Source organism: Tachypleus tridentatus, chromosome 7, assembly GCF_004210375.1.
Source record: "Tachypleus tridentatus isolate NWPU-2018 chromosome 7, ASM421037v1, whole genome shotgun sequence".
In the NCBI taxonomy this organism is placed as follows: Eukaryota; Metazoa; Arthropoda; class Merostomata; order Xiphosura; family Limulidae; genus Tachypleus; species Tachypleus tridentatus.
The window spans coordinates 3,981,184-4,005,359 of NC_134831.1; the positions used below are offsets into that span (position 1 = coordinate 3,981,184).

Sequence of the window (24,176 nt, forward strand, 5' to 3'; positions counted from 1 at the left end):
AAAATAACTCGCTCAACAATGGAAATCAGTACAACAATGAAGTAGGTTTAAAAATAACTTGCCCTATAATATTGATAGATTTTAACTTCTTTTTTTTTCGTGCACCAAAGTAATTAACCACAACTTTGGAAATCTATTAGAAAACCAGCAATATACGTAAAATATAAACTGGCAATGCGTTAAAAAGTACGTGGTATACGACATAGACTGCCATTATGACAAGATATGTTATATACAATTTAATATTACCATTTTGATAAAGTTTACTGTTAGGTTTAACTTGTTGACTCACGTGGATGAAATGCGGTTTAGTCATAATTCAAAACCTTAAAAGTGTATGTGTGTGTGAATAATTTATTCCTGCACAATATAGAATCCAGAAGTGTTACTCTTTGTGTTATTTCTACAATTTATAATTACTGTAAACGTTTTTTACTATTTCCATAATGTTTGTACTATGCAAGAAGCAGAGGCATAAAGAAACTAAATGTTACGTGAATCTCAATAATCGAGATAGTGTGACTTACCACACTTATTGTTTGATTTTGAATTTCGCACAAAGCTACTCGAGAATCACCTGTGCTAGCCGTCCCTAATTTAGTATTGTAATACCAGAGGGAAAGCAGCTGGTCACCACCACCCACCGTCAACTCTTGAACTTCTCTTTTACTAATAAATTGTGGGATTAACTGTCACTCTATAACGCCTTCACGGCTGAAAGGGCAAGCATGTTTGGTGTGACGAGGATTCGAATCGGCGACCTTCAGATTACGAGTCGACCGCCCTAACCACCTCGCCAAGCCGGGCCTATCCTACTGTAACGTAGAAAGTTTCAATCTGCCCATCTTTTAATTTGCCCCAGTAAAAATTACTCTCAAGAAAAGCAAGAAAATACATAAAGTGTAATCCACAACCCAAGAACTTCCAGAGCCTTAAAGCGAGCCCTGGACACCCACCGTATTGGGTGTTCCACATTTCCCATGTTTCAAGTGAACATTGCCTGTACTATTGGTTTGTCTTCTGTATCTCTGTCACAGTTATCGCCATCAAAAATTAAATAAAGTTAGTAACACTTTTATAAAATTGGACAAAATAGGCTAAGTACATTACCCAATAAACTGTTAGGCAGATATATAATAAAGTATACAAATACTTTGTTAAATTCGAAGAAATAATGGTTACGAAACAAAGACTTGTTAGTCATCAAAGTTACAAATAAATACTAGAAGGTCCAGTACTATCATCTGTGTAGACAGTGCACTGTTCACTGAAGGATATTCTTCTTTGGGCCATTACAACCAACTTATTGTAATCACTCTGTTCTTCCAGTAGTTATAACCTTACTTTTTAAGTCTTTATTAAATGTTGTTTCTTAATGTTCTAATTGTTATTGTCTTATTTTTACGCCCGACATGGCCAGGTGGGTAAAGGCGTTCGACTCGTAATCCAAGGGCCGCGGGTTCGAATCCCCGTCGCACCAAATATGCTGGCCCTTTCAGCCGTGGGGGTGTTAAAATGTGACGATCGATCCTACTATTCCTTGGTAAAAAAGTAGTCCAAGGGTCGGCGGTGGGTGGTGGTGACTAGCTGCCTTCCCTCTAGTCTTACACTGCAAAATTAGGGACGGCTAGCGCAAATAGCTCTCGTGTAGCTTCGCGCGAAATTCAAAAGAAATCAAACCAAGTTCAACCAGCCTGAAAATTTACCTTCGACATATCAACTTAATAAAACCTTTTTTTTTGCGCGAAAGTAGCTTTGCGCGAAATTCAAAACACACAAACAAACAAACCTATTTTAACTCGCAATCATCTCAAAAAACAATGTCGCCATAGCTTTAGTACAGGAAAATCCTACATCCATGGAGGGTTTTATTTGTTCTTGTTTTAAACGACCAGGGGAAATGGAACTAATGGTATGGGTCTTTCCGCTAACCTACTAGGGACTAATGTAGGTAGAATAGTCGACCGAAACCGGATAATTTTAGTGTAGATCGTAAATTCTTTCGGGAACAGAAAGAAAGAAAATATTTCCAATAAGACACGCTAGAAGGATTTTTCAATAGGTCTTGTCAGATCCTATCAAAATAAGCCATTTCTCAAAGAGAACTATTTGTTAGTAATACTAACTATCGTTTCAGTTTACGAATCCGTTCAGTCAAACAAAGGAACAGAAGTATTACTATTTACTGAAATAACTTTGGTGTCAAAAGCGAAAAGAAAACTTTTTATTTTCTTTGTCTTATTCTGTTGCAATAACATAAACGTCGAAAGTTGACTCTGATACTTTTAGGGATTTATATAAGTAAATAAAACAAATATTCGACTGGTGTTACATTGCATCTAAGAAACATTCCTAAAATTGATAACATAATTATGAAACATATGATAATAGACATACTGTTTCTAACTTATAACGAAATGAATAAAGACTTAATGATTCGCTGAAAACTAGATCTATTGCTTCTAGTATTCTAGGGTACGAAGATAAGTCCAACATATGTTTCTGTCGATTAATTAATCCAGCTTACGTAATATTATAGGAATTAATGTCGATTTTAGTTTTCATTTACGAGTAGTCTCAAAGTTATTTAACCCATATGACAAGAATAACTAACCATGTATTTTACGCTGTGTTATATGCGTACTCTCTGGTTGACAGTTTGATGTAGGGCCCGGCATGGCCAGGTGGGTTAATGAATTCGCCTCGTAATCTGAAAGTCGCGGGTCCGCATCCCCGTCGCACCAAACATGCTCGCCTTTTCAACCATGGGGGCGTTATAATGTGACGGTCAATCCCACTATTCGTTGGTAAAAGAGTAGCCCAAGAGTTTGCGGTGGGTGGTGATGACTAGCTGCCTTCCCTCTAGTCTTACACTGCTAAATTAGGGACTACTAGTGCAGATAGCCCTTGAGTAGCTTTGCGCGAAATTAAAAAACCAAACAAACAAACAGTTTGATGTATTTTATGCAAGTTGATCAGTGTATCGCGTGCGATTCGCGAAGTTTTTCATGTAACAAAATACGCTTCCCTGAGAAAATTGTGTGACCATTTATAAACTGTATTTTCTATTAAACCTTGTAATTTTGGCAGAAAAATGAACAATGAAAATTAAACGTAGAAACATGTTTAAAGCTAGGGAAAACACATATATACAGTGGAACCCCTCTAAAGCAGTCACTTTCGGTACTGAGACAAACTGGCCTGATTAGAGATGTCGCCTGATTTGAGAGGTCCAATGTACATAATTAGGAATTATGTAAACAAAAAAGGGACTGTGATTGAATGACCGCTTTCAAGGGGTGACCAAATCTGAGGGGTGGCCGCTTAGAGGGGTTCAACTGTAGTTATATTTAGAATAAACCACCCTTTTGAGCCTGAATAAAAGTACCAATTGTTAAATATCCTACAGATTAGCCCCCAGTAGCTCAGCGGTATGTCTGCGGTCTTACAACGCTAAAAACCGGGTTTCAATAAACGTGGTGGGCAGAGCACAGATAGCCCATTGTGCAGCTTTGTGCTTAATTCAAAACAACAACCTACAGATTAACGTCCCCTGGTGGACCAGCGATAAATTAACGGACTTAATACTAAAATCCAGGATTTGATTCCCCTCGGTGATCAGAATATAGTTTTACAATTGTGTGGTTTTTGTTCTAAGAAAACAAATTACAAACTAAATACGTAGTGGGGAATATCCAGTGATGTTATTCCGTACATCAAGATGATGCCACAGTTCTAGAATATACATCGACGAAATTACATATTTCAAGATATTGCCACAGTTCTATAATATACACTGACATAATTCCGTACTTCAAGGTATTACCACAGTTCTATAATATCCAGTGATGTAATTCTATATTTCAAGGTATTGTCTCATTTGTAGAATATCCAGTTACGTCATTCCATACTTCAAGGTATTGCCACAGTTCTATAATATCCAGTGACGTCATTCCGTACTCCAACCCCAGGAATGAAACGTACTTTACAAGACTGAATAATAGGTTACATTGTAACATTAATGAAGCACTAATTTATGCGCAAGCTTCGTACGCTTCGATTTCATCACGATAAACTTATGGTGGCTGGAAAACAAAATATTAATAATAAGTTAAAACTAACCACCATAATTTCGTAACGTTCGTGTAAGTATAGCAGTTTTTTCCTTACGGTGATGAATCTTAAGAAACGTCAACTTAATCCCACTGACCTAGTTTCTCAGCTCACATACATCATTTCAAGTTGAACAGTTGAATACACACACACGCTCTCATACGTCATCTAAGATTATGAAACTAGACACTTTACATAAAAATATTCCCATCTGTTTAATGTGTATGCTAATGTTGTGCTGAAATGGTACATAAACGAATTAGGTCGCTAGGTTCTAACAGTTTCAGGCACGTAAAGTTGTTCTTACATATACACAATTCATATTTAAAGTGGGTTGGGTATATCAAAGTGAAGTAATAATATGATGACATTTTTTGTTGGTAATAACAGCGGATCAGTAAACGTGTGAAGAGAAATGAAAGGTATGGAAGTCAGCCCGTATTGCACTTTTACAGAATATATAAATAACATTATTTCTTTATATTCTATTTCCTTATATATTGTTGGAGATACCTAAACTCCTGAGATTGTTAAAAGTGCTTACGTATAAAGACATTACGATAAATAGCAGGATTATCATTTTATGTGTTGTGTTTGTTGTTTAGCGCATAGCTACACAATGGGCTATCTGGGCTGTGCCCAGAATAGTGATGCATCATTAAACTGTGAAACTGAAAATATATTATTAAAATAAACTTTGTTCTTTGAACTTTTGTGCCGAAGGCTTATTAACGGTAATTTCTGACCAGAAATGTTTTAATAACACATCTGTGAACTAATTCCAATCGACTAGATAACATGTTTTGTAGTAATTCAATGAAATAAGGGATGCTTTATAGTATGAAAATCATAAAACTAAGGTAATAGAATGCTTCCTAATAAGGAATTTGTGATATTGACGTAACAGAATGATTCCTAATATGAAAGACTTGACACTGACGTAATAGGATGCTTCCTAATATGGAAGATTTGATAAACTAAAATGCGATCACGAAGTGTTTTAGTTTATTAATATTAATTGTAAATGCTTTTTATCTTCGAAAGTTGTTTACGCAGTTTATTTGGCATGCTGGCGGGTTGAATTGTCCAGTTTTTTGTGTGTTTTTTGGCACACTCCTTCTTTAGGTCACATCTCTAAATGGGCGTTATTTTATTCTTGAATGCCAATTTAAGATCTGCGTCGATTTCATTTGTAAATCACGTATCTTTTAAGAAATTTGTTAATTTGTTTTTGAAGTCAATTTGGAACCCAATCAATAGATTAGTTATGTTTATATGGACTTTGTTTGGACTGGAACGACGTGTCGAAGCCAATGCTGAATCCTTCGTTAAGTGTATGTGTGTGTGCTTTCTTATAGTAAAGCCACATCGAGCTATCTGCTAAGTCCACCAAGGAGAATCGAACTTCTGATTTTAGCGTTGTAAGTCCGTACCCTTCATTAGGTCATATATAGTTTCTATAGGCTCCTGACTTTGATCTTCGACGTTGTTTCGAATTACATACTGAGTCTGTCAATAAACAGACCATGTTCTTATAGGTTTTGTCTGGTCTGAGATGAATTTTCACAGATCACTGAATTGGTAAATGAATTCGATTTTCCAGTGTTTAAATAAATGCGCAAAATTTCACTCGTTTCCTATAAATGATTTGTTGAGTCTTTCGTGTGTTTGTTTTTGAATTTCGCGCAAAGCTACACGAGAGCTACCTGCACTAACCGTCTCTAATTTAGCAGTGTAAGATTTGAGAGAAAGCAGCTAGTCATCACCACCCACCGCCAACTCTTGGGCTACTCTTTTACCAATGAATAGTGAGATTTACCGTAACATTATAACGCTCCCACGGTGGAAAGGGCGAGAATTTTTTGTGCGACGGGGATTCGAACTCACGACCCTCAGATTACGAATCGAATGCCTTAACCACTTGGTCATGCCGGGCCTTCTCGAGTCTTTCATCAAAGGCAACTTTTCTGTCAACTTGCTTTGACTAGTTTAACCCAGTAAGTATACTACAGAATAAACGGAGGGTTGCTTTTACTCATTCATGCAAAGTAAAAATGCAGTTTTTGTTGTTTTAGTCCTAAGGCTGTTACGATCGTTGAATCGCCTTGGATTCTGGCGCTATTGTTGTTTATTATTCAGTACAAAACTGCACAAAGGACTATCTGTAGTCTGCCCACCATGGGTACTGAAACCTGGTTTCCAGAAGTATAAGTCCCCAGACATACCACTATGCCACTAGTGGTATTGACAATGGGTGTCGAAACCCAGTTTTTAGAGATGCAATTCTGACGATTCTGGGACAGAATTAATCAGTGGCTCCATCTCTTCTCCGTTCCTAATTTAGCAGTGATGGACGAGAGAGAAGGTGGACAGTCAACTCCACCCATCGACAATTCTTGGGCTACTATTTTACCAACAAACAGTGTTGGAATAACCACAAAATATTTTTACCACTTTATATTTCTTAATAAACTTTTAGATCTTTAAACACGCTTCGACAGTTTTACATGCCTTACGTAAAACACAGTTTTGGTTTATAGAACGGAATGAACATGTTAAAATACTCTTTTTAAATGACCACGGATTATTCTGGAACTTTTCGGAAGGAATAAACCGAATATTTTTTAAAATTCCAATTAGAAGTTACTAGTTAGGAAAAGAGGAACAAACTGAAATAAATAAACACATGTGAGTTAAATACGTGTTTTTTTGTTTTTATTATCCCACCATCACCACAAATAGACAGAGGCTATGCTTTTAACATCTGTATTCGTGTGTATTTGTTCAACTGTTTGTTAGCAAGGTCTTTCGAAAATGGCGAAATGATTTCTGACGATACTTGAAATGCCGTGACTTAAACCTTTGACCTATACTCACCAAAAATTAAACTTCGAAACACATAAAAAATGTGTTTGTTAATATGGGTACCAGTTTTTCACACTTATTTTTGCTATGTAAATCAATAAAAAAGTATCGGATTTTTATGAAATGTGGTAAACATATATAACATATTATTCCTCGTTGTACTTCCAAAAATGTTTCATTTTCTTTGATAACAACAGACGTAAGGACACGTTTTTGTATTATTTTGAAAAACAATCATGAGCCATGCTATGTGATCTAGTACGTCACTAGATTATTCTATGTGGTTGATGCTTCCTATTTAGTATTTCTATATCACTACTTCCCTGAAATTTCTAATTCCGTTAACTGATGAGCAACTTAATAACTTTAAACGACGTTTTTTTTTATTGGTTCGTAACCTCAAAGGTTCGTGTAACCTATCGTTTTCAATCAATCGGAATGACTTTTTTGTGATAAAACGTTTATTCAAATCGATTTTTTCACACAATATAGCTTATTATTGTCTTCATAGCGTCACCAAGGGACTGAATGAATCCGAAACCGACAACTTAATAATATCAAAAATATTACATAGACAATATCAAAATACACTGTACAATAAAACTGAAAGTGTTATATTCATTGTTAGAGCTTTTCCTGCATTGTTTCCAGCCTTTAAACAAAGCTGGCTGCAGAAACAAAAATCATATATACTCTTTGACAATGTATTGAAAGATAAAATTCAACTGTAGTCGTTATTGCAAAATAACCAACTAGCAGCAATGATCCAAACTGGTATACGTCATCTGATAGTGAGATATTTTCTTGCTATCTTCCTATACTCAAACACAACCATACGTAAGCCTGATCTGACGACGTACGACACCTCGAAGGTTAGTAAAATTGATATGAAAATTAATTACATCATTTTTATTGCTCCAATAACAGACAACGTGGTAGAATTTACAATCTCTCTCAAGTGATGTGACATCAAAGCTACTGCCTATCGTATTTAGTTGTTATAGGCTCTACCCGTACATTTGTGCTTTTGTACATCTATGGTCAAGTTAAACTACTTATTGCAGTCGGTGATAATAATATATATTAATAATTAAAACGTATTATATGCGTCATTAGACTGTGAAACTTCAAATGTATTAGTTTGGTGACCTTTTAGAATTTGTTGGTTTTTTTAACCTTTGTACTGAAAGTGATCGAAAGTGTTTTAACAACACGTCTGCAAACAGCTTCCAAGAAACCTGATGTCAGATTACATATCTTGTAGTAACAGGGTAAAGAATACTTCCTAATATGGGATACGTGATAGTGACGTAACAGAATGGCTCCTAATATGGAACATTTGATACTGAGATCACAGGATGATTCCCGATACGGAAGACAATAACATAAACGGAAACATACCTGATAATACGAATTGATTGGATAAGTGAAATAAAAATATTGTCTCGTTTTGAAGACAGGTCCATTTGTTGAAATCCCTAGATTTTCATTGTTACTTTGTTGTTTGTTTGTTTTTGTCTTTTAAGTTATATTGTGTCTGTAGTTATGAACTTAAAAGCGGTATTATAATCACATTGTATCCTAACTTAAGCTTTCCTATGACATTAAAAACTAATTTTAGAAACCACATAATAGGTATTATCGTCCACACTTCGTATTTTTATAACTTTTACTAAGACCTTATTGTTTAATAAAATATTAATATTTCGTGTTTGATTTGTCCCAACTGAATAAGCTTTTATTATTTTATTAAGTGTTAACTGAAAAAATAATAATATGGTAAGTTCTAACACTTTTTTTTTTAATGCACTCGGCCTCCAGTGGCACAGCGGTATGTCTGCGGACTTCCAAAGCTGAAATACGGGTTTCGATACATGTGGCGAGCAGAGCACAAATAGCCCATTGTTTAGTTTTGTGCTTAATAACAAAGACAATGTACTCGTTAGCCTAAATTTGGATCTTTCTTTGAAAATATGGATACTATTATTTGATATATATTTTAAATTCAGAGTTTTAACGGTTATCTCTTTTAACCCTAAATTTTATGTTGGTGTATATACTACGCACGGGTACAAGTGTACTTTTTGTTATTGTTGTTGTATTTTAAATAGTAAATTGCAGTGTTGAACTCGCTTGTGGCCAGGAGTTCAAATTTTAAAAGTTAATACGTACCACAAATGTTCTTAATTATTGTTTAGTTGGAACTTTTACACGGCTCTAGTGATCCAGCTTAGTTGACTTAGAAAAGCATATAAACTAAGCCAACATACTAAACAGAAGTGTTGTGCATGGTATTTGTCAATTCAGTTGTGCTGCCAAAAACAAGAATTAAACCCTGTCAACTACATTACATTGTTGTTGTTAAATAGGACGTTTTCTGAGACTATTTACTCCGTAGTAATTTGCATTTAGGGCTTTAATTTTACATAATTCATAAGTAATCATTGAGGTAAGTCTGAACCCAGATGGGCTCGGCATGGCCAAGTGGTTAGGGCGCTCGACGCATAATCTGAGGTTTGCAGGTTCGAATCTTAGTCACACCAAACATGCTCGTCCTTTCAGCCTTGGAAGCGTTATAATGTGACGATCAATCCCGCTATTCGTTGGTAAAATAAGAGCTCAATGGTTGGCGGTGGATGGTGATGACTAGCTGCCTTCCTTCTAGTCTTACACTGCTAAATTAGGGACGGCAAGCGTAGATAGTCTTCGTGTAGCTTTGCGCAAATTTCAAAACAAACCAAACTTAACTTAATAGTCATTCTGTCCAAAATACGGCATCTCGTGCTGCTATTCTCACTAGAAACTTGGGGTCAGGTGTGGCCTAATGGTTGGAATGCCCCAATTATGAAGGTGAGGTTTCTTGGCTCTCGACAAGTTGCCGCTGCAACACAAAAAGTGTGACAGTCAAACCCAATTATTTTGTCAGAGGAGAGTAGCCCAAGATTTATCGATGTGTGCTGTTAACTGGCTGCCTTCCGGCTAGGCTAGCATCTCAAAATTAAAGACGTGTGGCCCTTGTGTGACTCTGCACAAAATTCTGAAACAGACAGATAGATTCCTAATATCTCCATAACGTGAAGTGATTCGAAGTACAAAGAATTTTACTCACTCGAACGTGACGTTTTCTTTGCATTGATTCTTACGTTTCACTGCTAGCTTTCTAACGTAATTATTTTTATATAATCTTGTGAGGTTAAAGTATTCGACGAATATGAAATTTCTTTGAACAGACCTATAATAAAACTTTCATTGTCTATTACTTTTTTCAAGTGACTCTCTCTTCTACTTAAGGCCTGGCATGGCCAAGCGCGTAAGACGTGCGACTCGTAATCCGAGGGTCGCGGGTTCGCGCCCGCGTCGCGCTAAACATGCTCGCCCTCCCAGCCGTGGGGTCGTATAATGTGACGGTCAATCCCACTATTCGTTGGTAAAAAGAGTAGCCCAAGAGTTGGCGGTGGGTGGTGATGACTAGCTGCCTTCCCTCTACCCTCTAGTCTTACACTGCTAAATTAGGGACGGCTAGCACAGATAGCCCTCGAGTAGCTTTGTGCGAAATTCCAAAAACAACAACAACTTCTACTTAAATGTTTTTGTTCAAATCCATAATGGATAAAATTTCAGTAACAGAAATCCTTTAATCCCATGTAATCAATCTACTTAGAGCGATTTGTTATTCTTATCCGAACAATTAATACTTTCGTTTAGAAAACTGGATTAAACTTCCATAAAAAAATTAGCATATCAGAATTTTAATTTGTATATTTTTATATTAGTGTAGATTAACTTATATAAATTTTTAATAAGGCAAAGAAAACAAGGTAACCCTAAAAATAAGCGTTCTACCCAAATCAGTTTAATTTACACATGACTGAACCGTTTCGACATAGCAACTCGTATTTAGTCTGTTGTAACCTTTCACCGTCTCGTGTAATAATGCTCTTTTGATAACCAAACGTTGTTTAATTTCCATTTGCGTTCTGAATTAGTTCTGTTTTTACCACTCACAAATAACAAATGTTTATTTAGTTTTTAAAATCAATGTCCGGAATGTTGTATGTATTAAATACGGGAAAATGTCTTACACTTACATTTTATTGTCACAATATCTAGGGTAGAATTTTCTAGGTAAACAGCACCATATGGGCATGCGTGTTTAATAGTTAGGCTCTAGAAATCCCAGGTTTTAGCTATAGTTGTCTGTAATTTTGAACTACTTGTTAGTGAAGAAGTCATCCAACCACCATGACACGCAACAAAATGAATTTTAATGATGGCCGCAGTTAGTTCTACAATAAACGCATAGAAAGTTTGTAACGTGTTCGATGACACCACGTCTCGACTGCAGCCTAACATTCCAACCACCGAGTCATTTAGAATTAAAATCTGAAAAAACAAACTTCGTGCATAACCGAAAACAAAGGTTAAAGTTTAAAGAAAAGGCATTCTTGAGCGATTTAAATGATAAATTTTAACGTCTGAAACGAAACCAATTCAATGATTTCTTTCTGTTTTTTTCCCCCAGTGATACAGCGTTATGTCTTCGGGCTTACAACGCTAGAAACCTAGTTTCGATACCTGTGGTGAGTATAACACAGATAGCCTATTGTGTAGCTTTGTGCTTAATTACAAACAAACCTTTCCGTTTTTTATTGGTTGTTTAGATGTTGAAATCACATATTAATTCACGAAAATAGAATGTTAAAATATTAATGTTTTATTGAATCAGGGGTAATGGCCATGATTTCATAAACCCATGAATTTTCAGTTTTACTTTGATGTCTTGACGTTAACAAAGAAAAGCCTACTCATTCTCTTAAAGGCTCAGCAAGGCCAGGTGGTAAGGGCGCTGGAATCGCAATCTGATGATCGCGGGTTCGAATCCTCGTCACACCAAACATGCTCTCCCTTTCAGCCGCGGGGACGTTAAACGTTACAGTCAATTTCACTATTCGTTGGTAAAAGAGTAGTTCAAAAGTTGGAGATGGGTGGTGATGACTAACTGCTTTCTTTTAAGTCTTACACAGATAAACTTTAAAAATAGTCTTAATAAATAGAATAGGAAATAATAATTCCATTTTTGAAATGGTTAAAAATATATTGTTGTGTTCTGCAATGTTCCCCATCTAAGAAAAAGCACGAGCTTTCATTCGAATGAAATAGTAGAAAGATGTTTAACTCTCTTGTAAGATGTTTCCTGTATATTTTACTTTAAAATGTTAAGTAGAGTGCGCTTCGACTAAGTCTAACCAGCAATAGAACTACACAGAAACATTACAAACATATGGTACATAACCAGCTTCAATAAGTATTTTTAAATAATTTTATTAAAACACGTTACCTGTAGAAATAATTTCCTTATTGTTTTTGTTTGTTTATTTTTGAATTTCGCGCAAAGCTACACTAGGGCTATCTGCGTTAGCCGTCCCTAATTTAGCAGTGTAAGACTAGAGGGTAGAGGGAAGGCAGCTAGTCATCACTACCAACCGCCAACTCTTGGTTTACTACTTTACCAACAAATAATGGGACTGACTGTGACATTACAACACCTGCATGGCTGAAAGGACGAGCTTTGGTGCGACGGGGATTCAAACCTGCGATCCTCAGATTACGACTCGAATGCCTTCACTACCTGGTTATGCCGAGCTTAATTTCCTTATTAGTAATGAAAAGATGATAGTAATAAATAACATAAAAGTACTAAAAAAAAACCAAAGTTTTCGATAGAACCTTTTCCTTTGTTATGCATCAAAACTTTTGACGTTTGGGATATATATATATATATCTTTTTTAATTTTAAAATCACATAGTTTTGTTGATTTGTTACACAAACGAAATCGAAGTATTGACAAAGGTTTGACTTTCTCTCGTTTTGTTATATTTTTTGTAGACATTTTTTAACAACATCGGACACCCACCTGTTTCCCTGGAGATTTCTTCACCAACAGTAGCTGCTCAACAATTTTATCGACGTTCAGGTCGTTGCGAAAATTCATTCCACTCGACATCAGCACCGAGCGAGGCATACGGGTAAAAGTTCTAAATTCGAAAAACCGATAATTTAAAACTGTTTTGGTTAAATCCTTCGTTGTTTGAAAAACAACAACGTACTAATCGTCTTCTCTTAATGATTTAATTTGGGAGACATGCAATATGATCCGTTATATCAAAAACATTTTTTTTTTCAAGTAAGAAATAGAATATATTTCAAGATATGCCTTAAAATCACATTAACTCTAACAAACTACTAAAACTTCACATCATAATTGTCGTTATTTCTGTAGAACTAATATTCAAGTAGAAAAACCTTATTCTCGAAGTAGAGAGAAAGACTCGCTGGCTAGGATGGTTGAAGAAAACAACTCGCTGACGAACCTTATATTCCTCTGTCACGTGGAGGTTGCCTGGCAACGGTTACCTCTTGGAAGGAACGATTGACCACGTTTAGTGGTTGGCTCTAAAATCTAAACAGTTGGGAAGCGGATTTGGGGCGTTTCATATATGATAAATGGATGATATTTTGAAGTATGAGCTTTATTGGGGCGAATAATTAAAACTTGTAACTTACAGTATATTTCCTGTTTTTGTTTTCAATAAAAAATAAATGAAACGTTTGTGCCTCTGAAGTATATTGCAATTCTCTTCTCCATATATAACCCCCAGTGACAGAGTGGTATGTCTGTGGACTCACGCCGCTAGAAACTGGGTTTCGATACCCGTGGCGAGCAGAGCACAGGTAGCCCACTGTGTAGCTTTGTGCTTAATTCCAAAACAATAAATTCTCTATATATTTCATTTTGTTTATTTTCAGACATTTGCAAAAGCTACGCAAGGGTCATTTGCCATAAGTGCATTTAATTTAGAACTGCCAAACCAGTAATAGCAAAGCAACTAGTCAGGAGCACCAAATGCCAACACTGGGATTACTGTAATATTGTATATAACGCACGCAGAGCACGATTATCATTCATGCAGGAATTGGACGCCCTCGGATCCACAATTTAGCCCGCTAATCCAAAGGACACTATCATCAACCCATCACATTTACAAGTTTTACTAACATTAAAATGAGATCAATAGACACTCAAAGATTCCTCAGATTGTTATCACACATCTATTTCAGTTTCTTAACTACTCTGTCAGTAATATCTCGGTTAAAACCTCTGGCAAATGCCACATGTTTCAACAATAGCATTTCGTTGCCCGGTTCGTGTTCACAACACAATTTATAGCTCCCTCTATAGATAAAAATTGAATATTTTTGAGACTTCTGTGTGACACGATTGTTCATGTCGTGGAATAACAATAAAGAAATATTTACGATATATTGTAGTGTTTTCCCCCATTTTATTTAACTAACACTAAACTATAGTTTTATTATTCCTCTTAAATAAATTTCAAAGACGTCTCTGAACTATTCAAAATTAATTTTATTATGTTTGTTTTTGAATTTCGCGCAAAGCTGCACGAGGGCTATCTGCGCTAGCCGTCCCTAATTTAGCAGTATAAGACTAGAGAGAAGGCAGCTAGTCGTCACCACCCACCGCAAACTCTTGGGCTACTCTTTTACCAACGAATAGTGGGATTGAACGTCACATTATAACACTCCCACGGCTGAAAAGGCGAGCATGTTTGGTGCGACGGGTATGCGGACCTGCGACCCTCAGATTACGAGTCGCACGCCTTAACCCACCCGGCCATGCCGGGCCATTTTATCATGTAAACTAAAACAAAGGTCACTGGTTTTCGTTGGGTTGATTTATTTATGGGGCCCGGCATGGCCTATCGCGTAAGGCGTGCTACTCGTAATCCGAGGGTCGCGGGTTCGCGCCCGCGTCGCGCTAAACATGCTCGCCCTCCCAGCCGTGGGGTGTATAATGTGACGGTCAATCCACTATTCGTTGGTAAAGTAGCCCAAGAGTTGGCGGTGGGTGGTGATGACTAGCTGCCTTCTCTTACACTACTAAATTAGGGACGGCTAGCACAGATAGCCCTCGAGTAGCTTTGTGCGAAATTCCCAAACAAACAAACAAACAATTTATTTATGGTTATAACATACGTTCGTAATGTTGAATTTAAAACGTTTTTATGCTATTACAAAGTTTTCATCCATAATACTAGGCCCGATATGGCCCGGTGGTTAGGACGTGAGGGTCGCGAGTTCGAATTCCCGTCACACCAAATATACTTGACCTTTCAGCCGTGGTGGCCTTATAATGTTATAGTCAATCTCACTATTTGTTGGCAAAGGAATAAACCAAGATTTGACGGCGGATGATGAAGACTAGCTACCTTCCCTCTACCCTTACACTAATAAATTAAGGACGACTAGTACAGATAGCCCTCGTGCAGCTTTGCGCGAAATTCAAACCAAACAATCCAACTCTAAAGTCCGAAGTTTAGAAAGTTTACATCGATGACATTAAGGCCGAAGTCTTCTATTATTTTATTAAACGATGTTATTATTTTGTATTAGTTTTATATTGTTAACAGTTACCTTTGATTAAGTTTAAATGATTAGAAATTCGTTCATTTTAACGTGTTCAGGATTTATTTTTTCTTCTGTTTATAGTTTTGCTTGTCTGAAGTTTTTGAAGGCAATTTTATTGAATTGTAATAATTTGTTTGTAGCGTCAAGTGTTGGGATATATTATTATATGTCCCGTTTGTTTGTTTTGAATTTCGCACAAAGCTACACGAGGACTATCTGCACTAGCCGTCCGTAATTTAGTAGTGTAAGACTAGAGATGAAGAAGCTAGTCACCACCACCCACCGATAATTCTTGGGCTACTGTTTTACCAACGAATAGTGGGATTGACCATACATAATAACGCCCCCACGGCTGAAAGGGTGAGCATGTTTGGTGTGATGGGGATTCAAACCCGCAACTCTCGGATTACGAGTCGAACGCCTTAACTCACCTGACCATGCCGAGTCATATGTTACTCAACTGTGAACATATTAGAGCGAAGAAACTGACGTTAAAGAATTGCAGTTAGAGAGCAGCCATTAAAATCCTTTTATATGTGAACCATATTTGCGACCTAGAACATTGCACGTTAGTTCTGTAATAGTGTTTTGTATGAAAAAGTTGAAAATGTCATTATGGTAAGACTTACTTACGTTCATAGTAAAAACATACAAAACTATGTCTTTATTACAGGATATGACTCTGAGCTCTCAGAAATTATTTGTGGAAAACATCCTCTGATATTCACAGCTAAATAATATGAGGAGAAATGTATTCCTTGAGTCTACTATAAATAATAGGCTTCTTATATAAGTTCCTCTCTTTTCTTCTTCCATCACAGTAACAACAAAAATAAATACTATGTGTCTTACCGAAATACTTTGCTACATTGCGTTTTTATTATTCTACTAGTAAATTGTTGCTACATGACGACGTTGTTACATCAGACAGAAATAATGTTAGCTACATAGTGGAGTCTGTCTGTTGCTACATAATGACGTTGTTACATCAGACAGAAATAATGTTAGCTACATAGTGGAGCCTGTCTGTTGCTACATAATGACGTTGTTACATCATACAGAAACACAATGTTAGCGACGTAATTGAATCTTTCTGCTGCTACATAACGACTTTTATCTTCTTCAAAAGCTTCTAGTTCAATAGTTTCTATGATTTGAAAGCAGTGTTGTATTTTGTTTCCGTATTTTTAAAGATTTTCCTTTTATGTTCATATTTTCAGGCCCTCTCAATGGCACAGCGATATGTCTGCGGACTTACACTGATAGAAACCGTGTTTCAATAGCCGTGTTGCTTTGTGCTTAGCTTCAAACAGACATATTTTTGGTTCTCAATATTATAATAAGGTCTATGGAAATGTTATGTTTTGAAAAACATTTTATGTTAAAATTTTTCTAATAATCCTAATTCTAGACATTGTTTTTCACTTTAATTTATAAATATAAAGGTACTTTCTGTGTAGAAAAAAATCACCTGCACAAAGAAATTTATCATTTAAAGAAATTCTTAGCAACGATAACTTAAGTAATACTTTTAAAGTTGTTTCGATCTCCGTATGAAAATTAATGTAGAAATATAAAATCAAAACTAATTAGGGACTTATATTCGTTGTTTTGATAAATCACGAATCAAACTAACATTACTCTCATTAAAGGTATTGTTTTTTATTTTAGTTTATTATTATCTTCTTTGCGTAAACTGTATTTTGTACTGTTCACTTTAAATACGTAGTTAGGACTAGCCTAAATCTCTTAAGATAGCCGAACTTTATGAAATATTATTGGGATTATGGCCGAAAATATCGTTAACATCGAGAGCACTCCTCTTAGGAAACAATACATTCATATTATCATGTTTATAAGTAGAAACATAAGAAAAGTATATTTAACTGATTATGCTGATGGGAAGGTTGATTTTTATTGTTTTTTTCTCTAAGTAGGTAGCTTATCAAACGTTATTGTTATTGAACGAAGATCTATTGAACAGCGATCTTGGTTTGTGGTTACCCTTTTGTTGTTTTTTTGCCACTCATTTAAACTGTACAGAAATATAAATTTTTAATATGTTGTAGTATTTAATATTCGTATTGAATTAATACTAGTAAGGCGCGTTTGGTATTTATTCAGTCGGAAATAACCAAGCAACGTTTGACTTACTAATTTACCTTTATTTAGTTTTTCTTGTTTCTTAAAATATGGCCCTTGACTCGTAACCTGAGGGTCGCGGTTTAGAATCTCCGTCTCACCAAACATGGTCGCATTTTCAGCCGTGGGAACGTTACAACATGACGGTCAATCCCACTATTCGTTGGTAAGAGAATGGTGGTGGGTGGCGATGACTAGATGCCTTCCCTCTAGTCTTACGCTGCTAAATTAGGGACGATTAGCGCGGGCAGCCCTCGTTTAACTCTGCGCGAAATTCAAAAACAAGCAAACAAGCTTCTTAAAATAGTAATAAAAGAGCCTAATGTCGCATGTAGCAGTTAGAAAAAAAAACCCAACAAACTTCAAAAATGCAATAAACATCTAAACATTAATTCTGGGGAATATTCAGTTGAAGACTTCGTTAGTTAAAGGGCTCCTAATAAAACAATCATAGCCAATCAAAGCCTAGGGATTAGCGTTTTGATATGGAGTGCAGATTATATGGCTCGCGTCCCGTTACTGCCAAAACAAAAACTGTGTATTTTATGTTAGTTGGTGCACTATAGAAATGGAAATGAAATTCTACTCTTCCATACGACAAGAATAGCTGAAAAGTAGTTTCTTAAAATTCTGGGATAATATTAAGGTGGCTAAATAAAAGAAACTGATTTAGAGACATGAGGCCCGGCATGGCCAAGCGCGTAAGGCGCGCGAATCGTAATTCGCGGGTTCGCGCCCGCGTCGTGCCAAACATGCTCGCTCTCCCAGCCGTGGGGGCGTTATAATAATACGGTCAATCCCACTTTTCGTTGGTAAAACAGTAGCCCAAGAGTTGGCGGTGGTGGTGATGACTAGCTGCCTTTCCTCTGGTTTTACACTGCTAAATTAGGGACGGCTAGCACAGATAGCCCTCGAGTAGCTTTGTGCGAAATTCCAAAACAAAACAAATTAGAGACATGAACGTTTTTTTATATGTTGGGATATGTTTTTTATCAGTGTTATTAAGTTTAGATATTTTATAAGGAACAAAATAAATTTCTCTACTGTCTTCCAGTAGAAAAAAAAACTTACCTAGAAATAAAAAAAGATAAAATAAACCGAAAGCTCAACATTTTTAAATTAAGAAGTTTTACTATTTGCCTAATACTTTGGAATTATTATTGAAATACATAAGTATTAATTTGTTCACAATCATTACTTGTTACCTAGTTTTATTTTAGAGATAAAAGAACCATGAAAAATTTTACTGTATACATAATAGTACCATGACAGGTGTCACTTTAGACACAAGACCATAATTATAGGTTTTACCTTAGAGATAAAAGTACCATTATAAGTTTTACTTTAAACATAAGAACAACATGACAAATTTTACTTGAGAGATAATAACACCATCAAATTTTTTACTCTATACGTAGTAGCACCGTGACAAATGTCATTTTAGAGTTAGGAGCATAATTATAGGTTTTACTTTAGAGACAAGTTTTAATTTAGAGATAAGGTTATTTTAAATTAAACTTTATAGTGAGTTGTAATAAAACCGTGATTTCTCTTCACTATATAATCAGCTATACTGATATGCTCTCCTTTGAAAAACATCAGGGTAATTTCTTTCATAGTTTCTGCTTGTTTAAAAAATGTACAATAAACTAACTGCGTCAAATACTTTAGTAAAAAGTTTATGATGTATGATTTCCGTTACGAAGAAAGAATATATTTTGTAGTGTTAAACCAATGGACTGACTGGATAGTTGGGATGCCTTTAGAAAAAAATATATTTACTGGATACCCTTTATACCGAAGCGGAAGTCCCTGGCACATAAAGATGTACTTACTCCACTGTTGATCTTTCCTTCTTTACAAGACTACATTCTAATAATCGCACGTACAAGTTGTCATTTTGCGAGTGAACGACCTCTTCTAAGAACGAAAGTTCTGTATAATGCGGAAGGAATTTTCTTTGGCACTCTTTCTGTGCTTTTGAAAAACATCTTGGCGATTTTTTTTTTGTTCCTGTCATAAGTCAATATCTTAAAATATATATAATATCTATCGTCAGCATCTCTTTATATTTTTGAACGTTCTTTTGTAACTTAAAAGAGAAAAAGTGTGGACGAACTCGAAAAAATAGCTCTTCTCAGAAGAGGTCAGTGAACAAATACTTAAGCAGTGACGGTAAGCGAAAGTAGGTGGGGTAGAACTGCTAGGTGGTTTGCGGGTCTTTTATCCTGTTGAAGAGGTCTGTGAACTAAAAAAATTTAAGAACCTCTGAAGTCAACTCTTTAATTAGTTCAAAATAAAACAAAGAGTACGAATAAGCAGTACATTGACCACACCCACTTTGAGATTTCACCGTGTCAAAAATCACGAAGTATTGTATTGTTAACCCATCCATTCCTTCCTTGTTTCCTTACTTTTTGGTGCTCTCATTTTTAGTTCATAAATTTTTGTTTACATGTGTTTCATATGTGGTAATAAGAGGCCCCCCGCTAGTACAGCAGTATGTCTCCGGATTTACAACGCTAAAATCAGGGGTTCGATTCCCCTCGGTGGGCTGAGCAGATAGCCCTTTGTGGCTTTGCTATACGAAAAACACACACACACACACACACGTGGTAATAAGTCTCGAGAGAAAATGAGTTCTAAGCCTATCCTTCTCATAGCTTCTGTTGTGTGTATTGTGTGTTTTTTCTTATAGCAAAGTCACATCGGGCTATCTATCTACTGAGCCCACCGAGGGGAATCTAACCCCCTGATTTTAGTGTTGTAAATCCTTAGACTTACCGCTGTACTAGTGGAGGGCATAGCTTCTGTTAGAGCTATCTCTCAACGTTTCTTGGCTTTTGTTGAATATATTCTATAGTTTTTCTTCTATCTAGCTAGAGTGGCAACCCTGTTTTTTCTTTTTGGCTGGATTACTGGCTAAGGCTTTTTCGCATATTCAAAGTTACTATTTCTAACATTATATATACTCTTGAAATAAAGGCCTTTCAAGATTATCAACATAAGATTTTATCTCATATCCCCTGAAAGGCATATTTTAAAAATCGCACTGTTTCAGGTACGACCTTTGATAACAGTAGGTCACATTTGGTTTGAAAACAGTGCAAAGGTAAATTATACAACTTACCGTCCTCGTTGTCAGTTCAGTTTGGTTTTGGAATTTCGCGCAAAACTGCACGAGGGCTATCTGCGCTAGGCGTCTCTAATTTAGCAGTGTAAGACTAGAAGGAAGGCAGCTACTCATCACCACCCAATAGTGGGATTGATCGTCACATTATAACGCCCTCACGGCTGAAAGGTCGAGTGTGTTTGGTACGACGGGGATTCGAACCCGCGACCCTCGGATTACGAGCCGAGTACCTTAACCACCTGGCCATGCCGGGCCTATCAATTCAGAGCGCTCGAGTAAAGCTGTGTAGACTTCAGCAATGGAAGCGTTCGTCCTAACGTACTAGACTCACGTCTTGGGTATCCATTGCTATGATGAATTACTTTATTTGACACAAAACCCTCGCTTTCTAAGATTATATCATAGTTAGAACCTAGATCTAGATAATTATTGGTGTCCACTTTTTTACCTAGCAGATATTGCTGCAGTAACAAATAGTTTTATTTCTTGTTTTTGAAGTTCATATATCTTGCTGTGTTGAGCCTCCAGAATGCTTAATTCTTCTCGTGATTCATGGTATGAACACGTCTTATTGACTTCAAGAGAGTACAAATTGCAACGTTAAGCATCCCTTATGTGACGTCATTTTAGTATTACTGATTGACTAACACACAACACAGTATAGTAGTTAAATGACCTCTCCAGCGGTGGACACAGCAGATGTCCTAATGTAGCTTTACTATACGAAAAAACAACAAACAAACCTAACCAATAAATAATAGATTATCAGTGTTTATTTATATCTTTATCTAGCTGCTATCAAGGACATATAAAACACGTATAAAATGCAGGTGACGCTGAAATTAATTTCTCATGGGTGAATGCTGAAAACAATTTTTACTTTGTTTATCAGGTCAATACACTGAATATTTGATAAAAAATACTGACTCGGGTTATCAGGTCATTACAGTGTATATTTGATAAATAAGACTGACTTTGTTCTTCAGGTCAATACACTGAATATTTGATAAAAAATTCTGACTCGGGTTATCAGGTCATTACAGTGGATATTCGATAAATAAGATTGACTTTGTTTATCAGATCATGACAGTGGATATTTAGTAAATGAAACTGACCCAATGTATTAGGTCATTACACTGGATATTTGATAAATAATATTGACTATGATGTAACTCAGGCAGGTAGAACTCCATTCTACAAAATTTCATCATGGATACTCTGCCTAAACAATCTTTTAAAGAATATTGACTATATTTATCAGGTCATTACAATGGATATTTAAATAAAACTGACTTGATTTGTTAGCGGTAAGTAAATACTGCACCTCAGAAAAACGTGTATCGTGAGCGTCTCTCTCTCTCAGCGCCCTCCGGTGGCTCAGCTGTAGGTAAGTAAAACGTTTTCTACAGCTTGAGTCAGAGTCTGCGATGAAATATTCAGTCACGTTTCAAAAATGAAAAAGCAGCTTGGTATTTTATTTGTTGTCAAGCTGAAAGCTTCACAATGGGCGATCTGTGCTATGCCCAGTGCGGGTAACAAAATCCGATTTTTAGCCATCGGGTGGCAGCTTTGATTTAATTTTTAAAAAGTTAATAAATGAAAAATATGTGGTAATAACAAATAATAATAAGTTCCTATGTATTAATAATTATAATGTCAATACAATGTTATTACGAATCAACGTATTTCACAATTATCTCTGTATTTAGTGTATTCAGATAACAAGTCTGATGGTTTCCGTTTGCGTCCCGTTTACACTGAAACATACTCCACTCTTTGAGGCCATCGGTGCACGATGCAGTTAAAATCAATTTGTTTTCTGTCTTTGTTTTTGAATTTCGCACAAAACTACTCAAGGGCTATCTTCACTAGCCGTCCCTAAATAAGCAGTGTAATACTACAGGGAAGGCAGCTACTCATCACCACCCACCGCCAACTCTTGGGCTACTCTTTTATCAACGAATAGTGGGATTGACTGTCACATTATAACGCCCCCACGGTTGAAAGGGCGAGCATGTTTGGCGCGACGGAGATGCGAACCCGCGACCCTCAGATTACGAGTCGCACGCCTTAACACGCTTGGCCATGCCGGGCCCTTATTATGAGCTCACCGAGGGGAATTGAACCCCTGATTTTAGCGTTGTAAATCCGTAGACTTACCGCTGAACTAGCGTGGGGGGGGCGTTAAAATCAAATCATATTACTTGGTCAGATACAAATGTAGGTGGTTGGTACCGTTTTACTAATCACCTTCCCTTTTGTAACTTATGGTAAAAAAACACTAAACAAACGAACATTTCATATCAATTGGCTTTATTTTAGTTTAGAATTAAGCACAAAGCTATATCATGAGTTATCTGTACTTTGCCCACCACGGATATCGAAACCAAGTTTTTAGCGGTGTGTGTCCGCAGACGTACCACCGTGCCACTGGAGGGCCCATATTCACTGGATACATAAGTATGTTCATTAAATGTTTCTCTAAAGCTCAAACCAAACTTTATCGACTAGAACAACAGAAGAAAATAGTTAAAACCATTGATATTAAAAATCCCAGTAAGTTACTTATTAAAATAAAAAAAATATTATATTGATTTTACGTAAGGGGAAATCGTCACTTACAAAGTAACCATTACACTCTACAATTAGTCAACTGACTTTAAACAAAAGTTGTATCTAATTCGATTACAGAAACTGTTTTGTAAGCAAAAAGTCTATAAATAAAGAAACCTGAATGCTAAGTCGAGTTTTCTGGAAATTATTTTGTTTTTGTTTCTTACATAAAATAGTGCAGCAACTGAAATTTTCTCTGTCAAAAAACAGAGACTATACACAAACTGTTCTATTTTAACATTACTGATTTTCTAATACTTCGTTTAAAATTTAAACGAACTAGAAGTAATTGACGCTTATAATTTCTTTGTTTGTAGTTTTGGAATTAAGCACAACACTACTCGACGGGCGGTGTGAGTTCGGAAGCATTACTGTTATGCCGCCAGTGGGCGATCGTTATAAATACCAGTTTTCTAATTTATTTTTTTTTTCTGGTTATTGTTCTTGTAGTTGCAACGAGCGTTTTAATAAATAGACACAAAATGCTTTATCCAATTTAGGATATGCCTCCTTTCGCTGTTCAATGTCATGAGCACCTAAAAATAAAACATGTCTGCATACCAAAGACGTAGCAGTCTCGCAGTTTATATTTGTTGCAAATCATCTTTTTGTTACCTGCACTATTTGTGCAACTCTTCAAGGACATCCAGGGAGTGATAACCTCCGTAATGTTCTTCGAGATTTCTTATTGGACAACAGAATTTTCCCTATGGCACAGCTCGTCTCTAGGTTGTATAAATATATTATTTTCTAAGTATATATATATGTGTATTCTGGTCCTGGTATCGTTGTGGAAGACAAGTCAGTGCTGTTTTCGAAGAT

The 24,176-nt window shown here is 36.2% G+C and overlaps 1 protein-coding gene across 2 annotated transcripts in view; it reads right to left on the bottom strand.

Annotated features, from left to right (window-relative positions):
• The window catches only part of LOC143255015 (uncharacterized), a 38,536-nt gene extending 25,228 nt beyond the window's left edge, over positions 1-13,308 (bottom strand). The window contains exons 1-2 of one of the 2 annotated variants that reach the window (XM_076510011.1): positions 13,283-13,306; positions 12,894-13,014 (exon numbers count right to left, since the gene is read on the bottom strand). In XM_076510011.1, the coding sequence (XP_076366126.1) occupies positions 12,894-13,001 (108 nt within the window). In that variant the 5' untranslated portion in view covers positions 13,002-13,014; positions 13,283-13,306. Of the gene's footprint in view, positions 1-12,893 lie in introns of both variants that reach the window. The other variant, XM_076510010.1, reaches the window with a different exon arrangement.
• Positions 13,309-24,176: the final 10,868 nt, after the last annotated feature.